Source organism: Phalacrocorax carbo, chromosome 3 (genome assembly GCF_963921805.1).
Source record: "Phalacrocorax carbo chromosome 3, bPhaCar2.1, whole genome shotgun sequence".
Classification (NCBI taxonomy): Eukaryota; Metazoa; Chordata; class Aves; order Suliformes; family Phalacrocoracidae; genus Phalacrocorax; species Phalacrocorax carbo.
Window position 1 is genome coordinate 43,519,951 of NC_087515.1, and position 15,906 is coordinate 43,535,856.

General features: G+C 39.8%; 1 protein-coding gene across 8 annotated transcripts in view; it reads right to left on the reverse strand.

Annotated features, from left to right (window-relative positions):
• Positions 1 to 15,906, reverse strand: part of LOC135312536 (ADP-ribose glycohydrolase MACROD2-like) — a 914,210-nt gene that overhangs the window by 255,979 nt on the left and 642,325 nt on the right. For all 8 annotated transcript variants that reach the window (XM_064446745.1, XM_064446742.1, XM_064446740.1 and 5 more), the window contains one exon: positions 15,160 to 15,233. In XM_064446745.1, the coding sequence (XP_064302815.1) occupies positions 15,160 to 15,233 (74 nt within the window). The remainder of the gene's footprint in view (positions 1 to 15,159; positions 15,234 to 15,906) is intronic.

Consider the following 15,906-nt stretch of genomic DNA (forward strand, 5'->3'; position numbering starts at 1 on the left):
CGAACAAAATGGTCTGGATTTGACTCAGTGACCTGGAGGTGAAAGGCTTCCTAAGTAGCCTCCCCGGCTTCATTCTGGCTCTCTTCTTTAGTCCTCAGTCTAAATACAAAGATGCATTCATTTTAAGCTCTGTTAATGTGGGGGGAAGGGGGAGGGGGGAGACAGTAATTAGCATGCCTCAGTTACATATATGGTTCATTTCTTAAACTCCTTGTCAATTCATTACTCCAATTTTTGACAAAGCAGCCTGAATTAAATCCATAAGTAAATGGATTTATGTCATTTAGTCACTCAGATTTATAAACACTCCAAAGGCTCGGTGCATTGCTCTACTCCCTACAGGAGCTTTTGTGCTATCCCCACAGACAAAATTTAAGTCCATTATATCATTATTTTCTAAATCAAAATTCTCTACATATTTTAGTAAATTGCCTCCTAGAATCAGGGTAATGCAGAGTCTGAGAACTGTTAGGTTAAAATAACTCCTCTTTGGTTATATCTGCTTTATTTCTCCCTAGAAGCCTTTAAGCCACTCAGAGCAGTCCCTGACAGAATGTGCTGGAATACAATAATACATCAATTAACTAGTCAACCAGCTGCTAATACTATTTCTCCAAAATGTCTTCATTGTTAATGGAAAGCACGGTGGTGTGGCAACATGCTAGAAGACTAACTGCAAAAGAAATTATGACACAGTTCTGTGACTAATTATGTTGCATTTCCTAACATTTTCCTATCACATTAATTAGCACAGTTGTGGTTATAAGTTCACAGATCCAATTTGACCTCTTTTAGCAACAGCCCACAGAGGCAACCCAGCCAGCAAAACCCTATACTAGTCATATATTTTCATTTGATGAAGCTTTATAAATTATACACCATCTATGGCTTTACATTCATAGATGTGTTCATTAACCACTGAACATTTCTTCAAAACCACTTTCTAGAGCATTTAGAAGAAAATAATCTGGGAAAAAGGTAACAGCTCTAAATGACTGTGTATGGCATTACTCACATGGGTGCTAATTAATCTAGTCTAAAACTGGGAGGTGACAGCTCTGGGAACTATTATAAAATATAGAACTTTTTTCACTTATACATCAATTAGGTCAAACACAGCCCAGGTGACATGAGTCCGAAAGCAGCTAGCAGCTGGGGCCAGGACTGTTTGGTGGCCTGTGTAAAATGCACCAATTGTATCGATCCAGTTCTAAAGCGACACATGGCATCATCACAAAAAATGGTCTGGGAGCTGGCACAAATTTACACCCTTGTTGGCAGCCTCAGCGGTGGTGCCAAAGGCTGAAGAAGATTTGTGATTACTCTGTTCTTTTGCTCACATACACTGTCATTCCTGACAATGCTGACATCTAAACACATCCTTAGCCCAAACAACACCCCTCAAAAACCCTTCCCCCTCGCATCCTGCCTGGACAGTGTCACTACCTTGGGTGTCAAACTAGTAAACTACCAGAATAACCTAGCTGGCACCCGTAGATTATTTCTAGAGACACATGGTAATTAAGTTCAAATCTCATTACTTTTCTAAATAAATATAAGTTTGAGCAGTAATGCAGTGTATAATGAACAGTGATACATCATTAAAACATAAGACTGCTGCATTATAGTTCAGAGATAGTAAATGGTTTGATAGCATTTCATGTCCAATTTTGTTTTAAATAACAGCTGTCTGTGCTTCTTGGTGTCCCTGCAGGAGGAAAAATCAAAGCTAATGCAGAAAAAAATACTATCCCCTTCTCCTTTCCAAAAAGAATTCTTCAGCTATTGAGTCAATTAAAATCTAAAAATAACTGGAAAAAAAATACTTGGAAAGAAAAAAGAATGCCTTCCTAATTGCATATTAATTGCCACACCAAATTGTAACTTTCTTTTGCACTAACAAAGGCTCTCGAGAATCCTGCCAATAAAGAATGTGCATGTCAAATAATTGATTCAACCTGCCACTTCCCACAGGGTCAATAAGGAGCAGCTGAACTTGAAATCCTTACCTAAAAACAAAAGCTGCAGCACACAAGATAGACCCAGAGCAGAGGTACAGTCTTTGTTTCCTCTCTCCTGATCCAAAGTGCTTAGTTAAATGCCTAGGCAATAGAACAGAATATAAAGAGACAAGTTCACCACTCATGCAGGGGGCAGAACAAGGATGACTGAAAAGGAAAAACTGCAAAGGGACAGAAGGTACAAATGAGGGGAGTGCAAGACGTACTGAATCGTCCAGATCCCTGTATCAGGAGTTCATTTTTACTCTGTGCAACTGCTCTGAATATGTAGGACATCAAAAAATCAACTTTTTTTCCACCAGCAAGCTTCAGAAAACCCAGCAGCTAATGCTGCACTTTCAAGGTCTATTGCAGTTTTCCCTTTCAACTAGGCTATCTGGGAACTAAGAAACCAGATCAAATAGCTTCTCAGCACCTCACTCCTAAAGTTCCTGCAATATTCTAGGTAAAAGACAGTGTTAGCCTACCTTGCTCTTGCTTACTCCCAGCCCTGGCCAAAGGGAAAAATCCATACACACTCTTCATGGCTATCTGTCCTCTTTTTGCCAGACCTTAGCTCACTGGAGCACAACAGAAGGTGACCATAAATTGCTAGTAAAGACAGGTTACTGACCATTTACATGGAAATCCCACTTCACTGAGCAATCTGGCATTGAAGCAATATTTATACTTGTTATTATCTGCCTGTAAAGAATTCTTTTTTCTCTTAATAATCCCTGAAAAATCTTACTGTTACTTATTTCCCTCTCAGCTTCTGCTATTTGGAGGCATCGCAACACACTAGATTTCTCCGTGTAATACCATGGCTATAAGTTGCATGTGATGGGACTGTCCCTCAAATATACCTCTGTCTCAAAGTAAGCCTTGCAGAATCTGAAACACCATGCACACAACAACATGAGTGCTAGTAAACATACAACTATATTTCCTGTAAATACTTGCACTTTAAACATGGGAGCAAATTCAGCCTTTTCATCTACCTCCTGCAACAAGCCTGAACGCTGCCATCATTGAAGATACTAATGCCTACCCTTCCTCATTAGCAACTGTGATGCAAAAATTCTTTCACTGCAAAAATTCTCTCTGCTAAAATTTAGGAGAGCTTTGAGGACTAGTGATAGTCTACAGAAGCTTACACTCTGGATTTACACTCAGAGCTTTGAATTACAAGTATCTTTGATCATCTGCGATATTGCAGTTTCCTACCTACGCAACTCCACCTTGCTAATAGGAGCTTCAGTACCAACAGCATGCCAGGCACTTTCTGAAATCCCATGAAGACTCAGACCCCATCCTGAGGGGCACACGCACACAAGCAACCTGTATTTATAATGAGATTCTATTCTCATATGATATGCCCCATTAAAAAATCACACTGGAAAAAAATGCCTAGGGTATTCTACAAATCTCAGTATGTGTATTAATTAGATATTGCACTTGTGCTTTATAAAGCTGTATCAATGTTCATATAATCCAACAAAAATCAAAGGCAGTTGTGCCTCAACTGTCTGAAGGGAAATATATTTGCTTTGTAAATATTAATGAATTTAATATGGTGTCTGTAGGGAGAAATTTTAAGAGGGAACACAGAGCAGTGAAGCCACAGAGTCACAGTGAAAGTCAGTAGGGCTAAAGCATGCCATTTCTACTGTGCCTTTCGAAACATTTCCCTGTCATGAGGTTATCATCATACAGATCATAGATTATTAGTATGCAGTCCCCAAGGAAGATGTTTGTTTAAATGTCCACAGGGAAGAGATTATCATCTGGCAGGTATCAAGATTAAATTCAGGGGAGTCAAAGCACTATGTGATAAGTTTGTTTCATATCAGGGCAAGGTTTGCACATCACTTCAAAGCAGTGCAAGTTCAAAGACTTTTTCCACACATGGAAAATACATTTGACATGCGCTCCTGCAAAACAAGGTAAAAGTAAAAAATAATTAATGAAATTAATCAAATACATGGTATTTTAGCAATAAAAAAATAGTTATATGTCAAATTCTCAAGTAAAGGATAAAACCATGAATAGGCAAAGAGAAGACTAAGGCTTTTTAAACTTTTGGTTTACAAAACCCAAAAGGACTTTAAATGAAAGGTGAAGTTTCCAGCAGAAGAGTCTGAGAGTCACATAAAAACCCCTTTCTCCCAACCTGAGAACATGTAGCTGGATTGAGGCTTAAATACACAGTACCTTGTAAGCATGTGGAAAAGCTGGATGGAAGAAGCTAGAAAAGAATGCAGAACCTGAAAAACCCCTTCCTTGCTCCTCATCAAATCCAGGACATTTGGAGGTGGGGTCACGAAAGGCCCTGGCTTCTTGCAAGGGGAAGAGATCAGAAAGACACCTATCCTTTTGGATTTATTGTGCATTGATCATGTGGATGAACATGTAGTGGCTGGTTCTTAGGATTTTATTTCAGACTGCAGTACTAAAGAGTACAGTAGTGTATTAGCATGTGGTATTTTTAGTCTAATAGGAAAGACAAGACAAACACACTGGCTCAGAAAAGTTCGATACTCCTGGTTCAGAAGAGCATCCCAAATTCAGTTCTGGTAATATTAAAATGCACTCCTGAATCAGGATGAAGACATACAGAAAAGCAGAGAGACATGAGCAACTCCAACCTGGTTATTTACAACACATAACTGCAAGTCAAATCTGGGCTGTATGCACTGATGACTTTCAACTGTAAAATTATACTGCTTTAAAATCTACTTAATTCTGCTTTAACTCTCAGCCAGTATTTATCTTCTTAACCACTGTTTACCAGATATTTTAGTAGTCCCGAAGTAAAGTCATCCTTTTTTAATGTAAAAAAATAAAACAAGACTTTGATAAATGCATCTGATTTAGTAGCTGTAAACATCCTACACTAGTAAAAATTAACCTTCGCCCTGTTCTGAGAGATCACGTTAGAAGCAAGATGAGAACCTGAGCAAGCCTTTTTATTTTGTAGCCTTTATTCAAAAACTCATCTCAGGAAGCACTGTTTATTCCTACTGAAGGAAAGAATTTCACAGCTCACCTAATTTATCCTCCATTTTTTCACTGATCTCAAATAAATGAAAGAATCACATAATCTGTCCTTAAGCCTAAGTCAGAAAGTGATACATGCCCTTAAACGTGCCCTTAAAAGCACGTCATTCTGTATTGCCAGATATTTTATCTTGGAAGCCCGCCAGCCACTCCCACATTTCCACAGGTTCTTATTGTCAATGCTCCCCAGATCCACAGTGCTCTTTTCATCTGTTCTGTCATTCATTTATAATAGACACACCCATTTTTCACCTTCCCAGGAATACAGTATGATACAGAACCTATGAAGTATGTGGCCAATATCATCTAACATATTAAATGTCAGAATCATATATCTCAAACTATATGTCAAGATGCTGTAGTCTAGCAGCAATAAACTCATTCTCTTCCTCACAAGGAACACGCTCCAGCTATAAGAATACACACGGGTTTCCTTCTGTATAGATTTGATTGTGACCTACTGTTGATGGCAGGCATGCTCGGAGATGATGGCAGAAGTTGACCAGATAAAATCTCAGATGGGAAAACAGAATAAAACTTAACAAAATATTCCTTTTATAGTTAGCTAGCTTGTACTGGGGTTTGGTCCCTTGTAGGGTGATCCGATGCATGCTCCAGGATGAGACTCACCTAATATATTTTTATATTTTATTATTATTTCACCCTCATATGCCCTGCTGGACATTCTGCTTTGGGGAAAATTGTAGGCAACAGAACTGAATTTAAATCAAACAGAAGCGGCAGCTTTCCAGAAGCAGAACAGCTACGTGAGTTTGCTGGAAACAGAACACCAAAAGCAGACGTTGTACGCTCTGCAGGATGCCAAGAAAGTGCCAGCAAAACAAAGCATGTTCTCTTGGCTCGTGTGGGAGGGTGCTGCCCATGCCAGCAGAGTGGCTTCACTTAGCAGCACATTGTACACTGTGGCTGGGCAGGCAGCGCAGCCGTCAGCTGGTAGCCGTCCACCCCAACCACACGTGCTTCCAGCACATGCTGGACTGCACAGCTAAAGCACCTCCATGGCACTCTGAGAAGCCCAGGTCATGTGGACAGATGTTACTCATCTGCAAAGGCTGATGAACACATCACCTGAGGGTCAGTTCGGAGAACTGAAAACCCTGCAGCCAAAGGAAACCCCCAAATCAAGACATCCTCTGAAGCCTGAAGCCATGGAGCAGGGGCTGGGGGCTGGGCTTCCTGTCCTGATGCCAAGGCAAGGGGACCCTCCCCTGGTCTCTGCCAGCACCCTGGTGAGGCCAGGGTGGCTGACTGGCATCAGGGGCAGACTTCAGCTGGCCACCTGGTTTATTAGCTGCTGGTGACTGCCTAGCCAAACCCATCCTCACCAGACAGCTTCCACTGCTTGTTTCCCAGAACTCTGTCTTCATGATGGGAGCCTCCTTGCAAACCTCCACAGAGCAAAAGGCAAACCTTCTCCTGCCTCTCCTTCCTCTTACCCCATCTCAGCTCAATTCCTAATTCCTGCTAAGATCCAGCTGTAATCCACAGATACAATTCAGTCGGACATAAAAGTATAGCAAAACATAAATCAACAGATTTATAAATATGAACAGATCAGAAGCAAAACAAAGATTGTAACAGCAATTTCTCTGTTACTCAGAAGGTACTTTATCCACGTATCTCACTAGAATTACATGGTCTGCTATTCCTCATTTATTTGCCTATTTATTCCTACATACCCACAGGGTGAAGAGCGCAAGCCAATTTAAAGGGTAGAGTCTCCAGAAGGGTAACAACAATAACTGAATCTTCCCAAAATGAAGACTGGACCTCTTCTGCATTGGGCTGATCTGACAAGCCAGTTGAAATTATTGGGATTTCTGGCTGAAAGCCAGTACTGAAATAAAGGGATGTTATCGTGAACTTTTTTGTCATGCAAGAACTAACAGGAAACAAAAAAGTAACATTGTTTCTATTTATTTTTTTAAGGTCTTTTCACACAGCTCACTACAGAAACCAGGCCCCTCCAAACATACAGAAACTGGGGAGGGGGTCAAAGAAACAAGACAAAGTAACCCTGAACTAGTGACAATCTTGTTTACTTAGCTACATGCCAGTAGAATTTTCGAGCTATTCAGGTTCCTGATACCAAAACTGCCATTAAACTCTAAGGATAAAAAGAATAAATGCTTTGACAAGTTTAAATTATTAGATAGTTAACTACTGTAAACACAAAGGGACCCATGCAGAGACCTGTCTTGTATTAGTGACACTCATTAGCTGTAATGGAGTTACAGGAGTCATTATTTATGCAGTACACTAAGTGTATATAAACCTTTACAAAGATGTGTTCATTGAAAACACCTACACTATGTGTAGAAGTGGATTTCCTTGATCCTCAACAAATTTTAGGGGGAAGGGGTGACAGGAAGCCATGTTTCCAACTCCCCCTGCCCTGTTTTTTTTTCGGTCACAAGTAACTCCAAGCCAGTCACGTGGGCCATTGGTCACATGGGACACTCACAGCAATCACAAGCTCTAACATTTCTTTCTAAGAGGGATGCCTTCCTGCCTTTCTCTCAATAGCTGTATCAAAAATAACAAAAGCTTTTTAAGTTTAATAAATAAAGTATTGTGTGTAATGAATATGGGCTTTGTCTGCTTTGCTTTATCAGCCTTCTACCTGAATAGCAGTCTGAAGAACATACAAGAAAGCATCACTGCCTTGGCAGCTTGCTTACCATTTCAGAAAATGACTTGTCTGTTGGAATGATGGTTAGGTTTGCGCTTTGGGGACAGCACTGAATCTCTTTGAGCCCAGCAAGAGAGCAGCTACACAGAGCAAGTACATAATTTTAATTTTGTACAAGTTGAAAAGCATTTTTTTCCTCGACTTCAGCTAGATGACAGTGGCATGATGGCTGATTTTAATTTCAATCAGAGCAGCATATGATTACCACCTAATTGGAATGTAGAATTAGAAATAATATTTTAACCTACCCAAGAGAACAGTGCTGGAGGAGGGGAGGAGATTATGTTAATCAAATGATACTGGTATATAAGAGCTATCAAAATAGCTTCCTGGATTTTTATCGGCACCCTTACTGTCGTCGAGGATCTGTCAGTGGCTTCAATTGAAACCTATATTTTCAGAGCTTTACTTCTGAGTAATAAATACACTTTAAAATAAATAAACATCACTGCAGGCCCAAACTTGTCATAAAAGATATCACCTTAGGCATAAATGCATATATTTCTTTTCAAAATTATGCATAGTTTTGTTGGCAACTGTAAAACTGTAAGCATGAGAACCTACCAAGCAAAACCAAAAACTAATACTGTCTTAGGAGAAGTTGTTTGCATTTTGGTTTTGGTTTCTGTTTGTTTGTTTTTAATTTATTTGTTTTCATTAAAATTAAATTTTGTCAGCTAGCTACTCCACTCCTTTTTGGAGTAAATGTAGTTGCTCTGCCTAGGGGAATATAACTGAGGTTACGTTAAAGGAAACTGCATCAGACAACATTTTTGAAGACACACTGTCTCCATCTGCACCCTTCCGTGGAGATAAAGACAAGACCTTATCTCAAGATGCCACTTTGTTTAATTGCCTCTGAAGAATGAAGAGCCAAAATTAGGTTGCTGAGACCACCAAAGGGAGGGAGAAAAAGAAATAGAAAGAAACATTGTCTTTCAGGCAAGCAGTCCACAGTAACACTGAAATTGGGTTGCCCTGATGTTTTCATGGGCACAGGAGGTAAGCACAATATTTTATTAGCTGCCTGACCTGATTTTGAAGGGAGAGACATGAGAAATGTTCCTACACGCCATCTTACACCTCCCTAGGTATATGCCTACATAACATAACACCACATAGCACAGACACAGCCAGACTAACATGGTACCCAAATGGATACCATGGGGTGCCATGCTTACCTGCAGAGAGCTGCACGTGGCACAAAGTTGTGGTAATGTTAGTTTGCCCCAAAACAAACCTCTAGTGAACTTTTAAAAGCTCACTAAGGCAAACCAGTACTACCCTGCCTTGCACAATAGAGAACAGTAGCAACTCCCTTCGCTCTGTCCTCCCAGGCAGTGGCTGTCCAGCAGGACATCTACCACTCTCCAAACTAGGCACCAGCACCTAGAACCATTTTAGGTGCTTGGAATACCCTGCTTGGCACACGGATATCCCTCTGGAGGTCAGTGGCTCTCCTTTGGGTCCTGTGCCACATCTGTCAGCCCACGCAGCGGTCCTGTCCTCCCTCAGGAACCAAAGACCAGTGCTCTTTTTAGTGCAGCAACAATAACTCTTTTGAGCTTAGATGCCTCAAGGAGGCTTAGGCCTGGGTGGCCAACATACAGCACAGCTGGTTTAAGTCCTCCTGGACCTCTCAGCTGCATCTTACACTTGAGGAAGCTGTTCCCTCACTGCCCTTACTCTGGCCCTTCCTGACCAGGAGGAGACACCTGCTTACCATAGAATTGGGGGACAAGCTCCATGAGGACAAGCAAAACAGCATAATACCTGAAGCTCTGCTTTCTCATCACAACTCTTCCCTTCCTCAAATTCCTATCCCCCCTCACCTTAGAAACTCCATTGCTCACTCAGCTTTTATCAGCAGGATAAAAGTTCCTCCAGTGACATCCATGGTCCCCATTGCAGGGAGCATTTCCTCAGCTCTCCCTGCTCTCATATACCCACAGCTCCTGCTGGCAAGGCAAGGCCAGCCCAACTTCTGCATGCCCCCAGGGCCACACATGTGTGGGAATCAGTGCACAGGAAAGGTAATTCCACTTTAACTATCTCAGTAGTGGGAAATATCACCATGATTTAGACAAAGCACAGTACAAAATGAAGCACAGGTGCAGGCCACCCACCATGCCTAACTTGACAAACCAGGTGTTTCCTCCTGAAAATTTTGGTCATGAGGAGTATAGCTAGTGTGAGCCCGCCTCCCCACTTGAAGTTAGGGTTCCACTAATTTCAGCTGTACCAGGATTGTGCTTATTTTGTTTTGCTGGAAACATACAGATATTTTTTGGCAGTGGGATGATGCATAACTACTTGCTAAAACAGAGGGACCTAAATATCACGTACTTCAGGCAAAAAAAAAAATAATCAAAATCTCTTCAGTAGTGACTCTAATGAAAAGTAATCCGGAATGCATTGATTTATTTTTCCAGCTAGGTGCTTTTAATCTGCATCAGTTATTTCAATGGAACATACATTGCAATCACACTTTCCTGGTTGTTGTTCTACTGGGCTGCATAATAAATGTTGTGAGATATTGTACAAGAGAAAGAAAAATACTTTAATCTAAATGTGCTGTTAAATTAAAGTCTTTTCTTGAGCAGTGAAAAAGTCCTGAGGCTTTTCATGTCAGTGAAGGTAAGGTAAGGCACACACTGAACATTTTTTATTTTCACCCTTTTGAGAAACATAGCATGGTACTGAAGTGAAAGCAAATAATTTCTAACATTGCAAATGTTCAAAGATACCCACCACAAAAAACCCAAACACAACCCTCTTCCCACCGCCCCCAAAAAGGTAAGTGGTCCAGTATTTAAAGGTGTCACAATTCTTCTGTGATTATCATTACGGGAAATCAGGTGGCAGTACCTAAAACATTGCCAAATTAGCCCAGAAACAAACATTCTGAAGTGTTCAAAGAGCTTACTGTGCATCTTTAAATGAATCCCAGTGTATAATTTCCTAAAGGATAGGATTCAATTCTATTTTGTGCTCTGAAGAATTCTATTAAACCTTTAGAGCACTTTGTGAAATGTGAAAACGCAGTTTGCTAAGAGATAGCCTAGGTAGTCTGCAGTAAATTAACCCAGTACTGCTGACTGTGGCCATTCTTGTGAGCTTGCTGCAAGGGATTTCTACGCTTACAGTATAGCACCATTTACCAGCTTCTAAACTAGATTTGCCCTCTGGCTGCCAGTCAGCGGACTTTGGTGTAAAACATGGCCAGAAATTAGTTTGACTAAGACTTGCATTTCAAGACCAGACAGTGGAGTATGTTACATACAACTAAGTCCAAACCATTATTTACAATACTGTTGTTTCTCCCTAGTGTACTTTATGTAGTTAAGTTTTAGGCTGCTAGACTATGATAGCTGCTGCCCTGCCTAGCTGGTGTTCTGTGTTCAATAAATTACGATAGATCTCTCTCTCTCTGTTGCTTTGTAACAATTAACCTCAGAAAGGAGCTAACTCCATTTGCATGGTAATGAGACAGTCATCTGAGTGACATCAGAGTTAAGCACGCTAATAAGTTTTTATGCAAACACCTGAGGGGTCAAGCACAACAATGGACTTGGATAAGAAAACCTTTTATTAAATGCAAATCACTTTTCTTGCAAATACAATGACAGAGAACTTCCTAGGACTCTAACACAGCTTGCAAGAATGGAGTAATTTAGGTTATATTTTCAGGCCCCCAAGCTGACTAAGGAATATAGCCACTGATTTATTTATATTTTTAATTAATACCAGTGTGGATAAAATCTTCATTATAGCATCAAAGGAGAGAAGTACTACAGGAAGGTAGAGAGGAGAAAACAACAATATTGCCTTATCTTTCACAAATTTGTCACAGTTTCCTGGGATGCAGGAAGGCAGATAAGACACTGCTGCTGTAAAACACAACAAAGGTTTTACAAATTTGTCAGGTTTCCATCTTATTCATCCATCTGTTTTGCCAAGTGCATTTTTATGTAGGCAAATTTCCTAGTGAGCACGCTATCACTTTGGTTTCCATCTTCCACTAAAACTTCTTGAATTCATTCAATCAATTCACAGTCTACACTCAAAGAGTTTGGGATCTTAGTTAGGACAACCAGTACCAAACATTACCAAGGGGATAACTGGCTGTCAAATATCTTTGGGACTAAAGGAGCAGAACCTGGACAGGATTTCTCACAGACAAGTCAGATTGCACTAGAAGGAACGAAGGGAAGAAGCTTACCTTGACTCATCTAACTCTGGCAGAGCCAAGTGCAGGAAGCCTCTTTTGTTCAGGAGAGGCTGTTAGCAGGACACACTGACTCATTTTGACAGTGCAGCTGGTGTCAGGGGAGTGGTTCTGGTTAGTGATAACAGGAGCGAAATGTGGGCAGCCCTCTGAAAAGCTAGCCTCGTGGCCAATCGTTAGAGGTTTTGCCCCCAGACAAAAACACGTGAATTTAAATATCCAGTGGGTACAGGGGGAGTTGCTCTATCTTTGTGCCAGAATTTTATAGAAAGGACTATATCATATGGTTATCTGCAGTAAGAGGAGACTATATTGTTCAGACACAAAGTCCCTTTCATTTCCTTTGCTGTATGATGAACTACTTTTGGGAAAATTTTGGATGATGTATAATACTACTACTCAATGCCCGAAATCTAATCCAAAGGACTAAGTGTACACAATATAAAATGGACCAGATTCATGCATGGCACAGAGTGCCAGTCAATTTAAACCACATGAACTAGACTCACCTTGCTATAAGCATTAAACAACAGCAACCCAACAACCGTATGCTTCTCAAAGATCCCTTTCACTACGTAAGTTACTGCTACATTCAGTAGAATTGCTAAGTATTTTTATTTTGCTGCTGACCTATGTATGGCATGTAAAACGTGCTAGTATGCCATAGTCTAAAATTCAGGCCTGTAGGGAAGAGGGAAAGCTTTGCACAAGAAAGTACAAAATTATGGATAACTGGACCCTCAAAAGGTATCTTGATTGAAATCTAGTACTCCACTTCCTTCTAAAATTAACAAAAGCTCTTGGGGATTAGCTCTGAATTATTCTGTAGTGAATTATTCTGTAGTGAATATAACAATTGCATCACATGCAGCACATGTACGTCTTCCAAGTTCATAAACAAGCATGAGAGCTCAACTTGGTGAGTTTGTGATTCAGGGTGTTAGGAAACATTTAATATAACAATTATTAGCTATACTAGTCCAAATTCAAAAAACAGCTGCAATGTAGGATCATCTACCTGCTAGCTCAGTAGGATAATTTGTGACAATTGTTTTGCAGCCAGGACAGCCTGGGCTGCTTTCACTGTTTCATTGTAAACGAGAGCTACCTACTTACTTAAAAAGAACTGAGATTAAATTGGAGTTTCTGGGGATGGAGAAAGACAGGTGGTTTAAAACTAGGCAGCCAAGGTGACCAGGAATTAGAAAGGAATTTGTTACCGAGAGTCAGAAAGGAGGAATCATGCATACACAGTGTTTGTAGTTCACACTGGTCTGTGTGGACCATAAATACAATGTAATTTTGCAAATGCAGGTCAAAATACATTAAAAATTATTATAACTCAGATAAGAGTTATGAACACATATGACAAACGCTGTCACTTCAGTCACTATCTGCTATGAACCGCAAGTCTTCTTCCAAAAGAGACGTGGAGCTTTCAGAGGACAAGGTGAGGAACACACTTGAAGTCTATGGAGGGAACCAGAAAAATGTGGAAGCAACACACTAAACTAAAAGAAAGAGGGAAAGATGACATGGAGGGCATATGAGAGCTTCCAGGCCAGAAGCAGAAAAAGGAGAAAAAAGGGAAGACTGAAAGTGTATGGAAAGTGAAAGTTGTCTTATTGCTGAGAAGCAATGGCTGAACCACAGAGCACAATACTTCAGAAAAGAGTTTTCATTGAGAAAATTTCTATGCCTTTGATAGGCAATCTACCAAATGAAGTCAGGTTTCCTGTAATACCACTAAGAGAAAAGTATTTAGTCAACTTTTGATGGTGAAGAGCTTATGCTTCTGGAGCCAAAAAAGATTTTTAGCATATTTTTTAAATTATGCGGTAAAAATGCAATTAAGAGAAACTATAAGATGGCAAAGCAGTGCAAACATAGAGGTTCTAGCTTTACACTTAAAGATTAAAATGACATACTAACAGACTACACTCACAAAACATATAAGCCTCGAGCTAGCCTGATGCCATGTAGACACCTATAGTGTTAGCAAAGGCTGTCCATCCAAAACTCCTGCTTCATTGCTCAGATCTCTGTCACAGGAAGCTATGAAGTGTTTAGTGCTACAAAGAACCAGTGTCTAAACATGTCTGCACTCTTTAGTGTACCTTCAGGGTTGAAAACCTCAAATTACCATTCAAATCTCAACATAGTATTTCCTTTCAATCCAAAGCTGTTAAAAAACAATACAAGCCACATAAAAACTGCTAAATTAATTCCCTCACGTATCAGATCCTCTTGACAAAAAGGCCCTCTGAATGTACTGCTAGAGGAAAAATACTACTGATTATGTGCCTGTACCCAGTGCCTCTCCGGTGGATGCTTTGTTAAATATTTTTGGACAAGAATATTGAACAACTCTAGCTGTCTGAAATCTGCTAGCTGTCATCATGAAGAAACAGGCATATCTTCAGCTTAAGACTTTACAATTATTTTATTTGTCCTGTCACTTCTTTGTTGCATTTCTCCAATTCAACACCAGGAACTATCAGCTTGCTAAGAACTCAAACCAGAGAAAGACAAAAACTAGAAAGGGGAGATATGGAGATCATTCTGTTGAAAGCATTTTTTTGTCTTGTAAAAATAACCACCATCATGTTGTCACTGGAAGACCACCAGTCCTGTTAAAAATTCACAGTTGTATCACATATTTAGTGAGTGTTCCAGGGAAAATGAAGACTTAACTGTAAGCAAACCAAAAATTCATGAAAACAGAAAATACTATGATACAGCTCTTTACTGTAAAGTGACCTCTGGAATACAACTGACCTTTGGTGGCTGTTTCCACTGACAACTGTTATATGCATTTCCTTTCCAAGAATCTCCTCATTATTACATGAAAACTCTGATGCTCAGAAACAGCTTAGGAAAAGAATACTCTTTTACTTTGCCAGGAAAGATTACAATGCACAGGAAATGCACAGCATGGTTTCAGACAAAGGTATTTCCCTTCAGCTCTGGTGTAGCTTTTAAATATAACAATCTTCCCCTGGCTATATTGTCCTGACCCAGTTTCACTGGTCTTAAGACAAAATAATAAACAATAAAAGACTTTGAGGCTCAAGCCTGTGTTTACTCTTTTCACAGTTTTGGAGTCAAAGAGCATAATCTTAAACAGAAATTTGGGAAATTTGTATTTTATTCCATACCTCATTGTGATTCTTGCTTAACCATTCCTTAATAGTGTTAAGGGCAATGACAGCAGCAGGCTCATTTGGAAAACCTAAAGACAGAAGAAATGAGAGATAAATAAGAGGCGTACGTTTTTCTATGCATAAAAGACAAAAATTTGAATTCCGCCCCCATTTTTTTTTTTACTATTTTGGGATTACAGTTGGTCAACTCCTTTCGTCACGGGTTTATAAAGGTTTAGGTAACTTCAGTTACTTTTTTTCCCTGCTAAACAAATTGAAAATAGGGACAGTGATGTTTTACTGGATTTTTTTTAAAACTCTGGTTAGGAAAGCTCCACAGCTCAAGACAAGTATAAACAACAGAGAGCTATGCATGTGTCATACTAGGCAGGCAACAATATAACACATGTATCACAGTAATAAATACTAGACTTACATTTCATGGCATGCAGGAAAAACTCAGATGTTTCTTAAGGCATAAGGGCTTTCTCACGGCTTACTTTCTTTAATCCATCTGTCAGCAAAACTATACAACACTATGACCCCAGTGCCATAGGCCTTATAAGGATAGAAATGTTTGAGTTAGAAATCTCTTAATTTATGACCTAAACCATAATGAACAACTCTGGAAATTAAGGAATTCATGAAGCATAGGCGTATGAATTTAAGGCCTGATGTTGTATGATATACTAGCAATAGCAACTCCCCCCAGCACTAAACAATATCAGAAATCTTTCCAGGGATACAGACATTTTGCTTTAA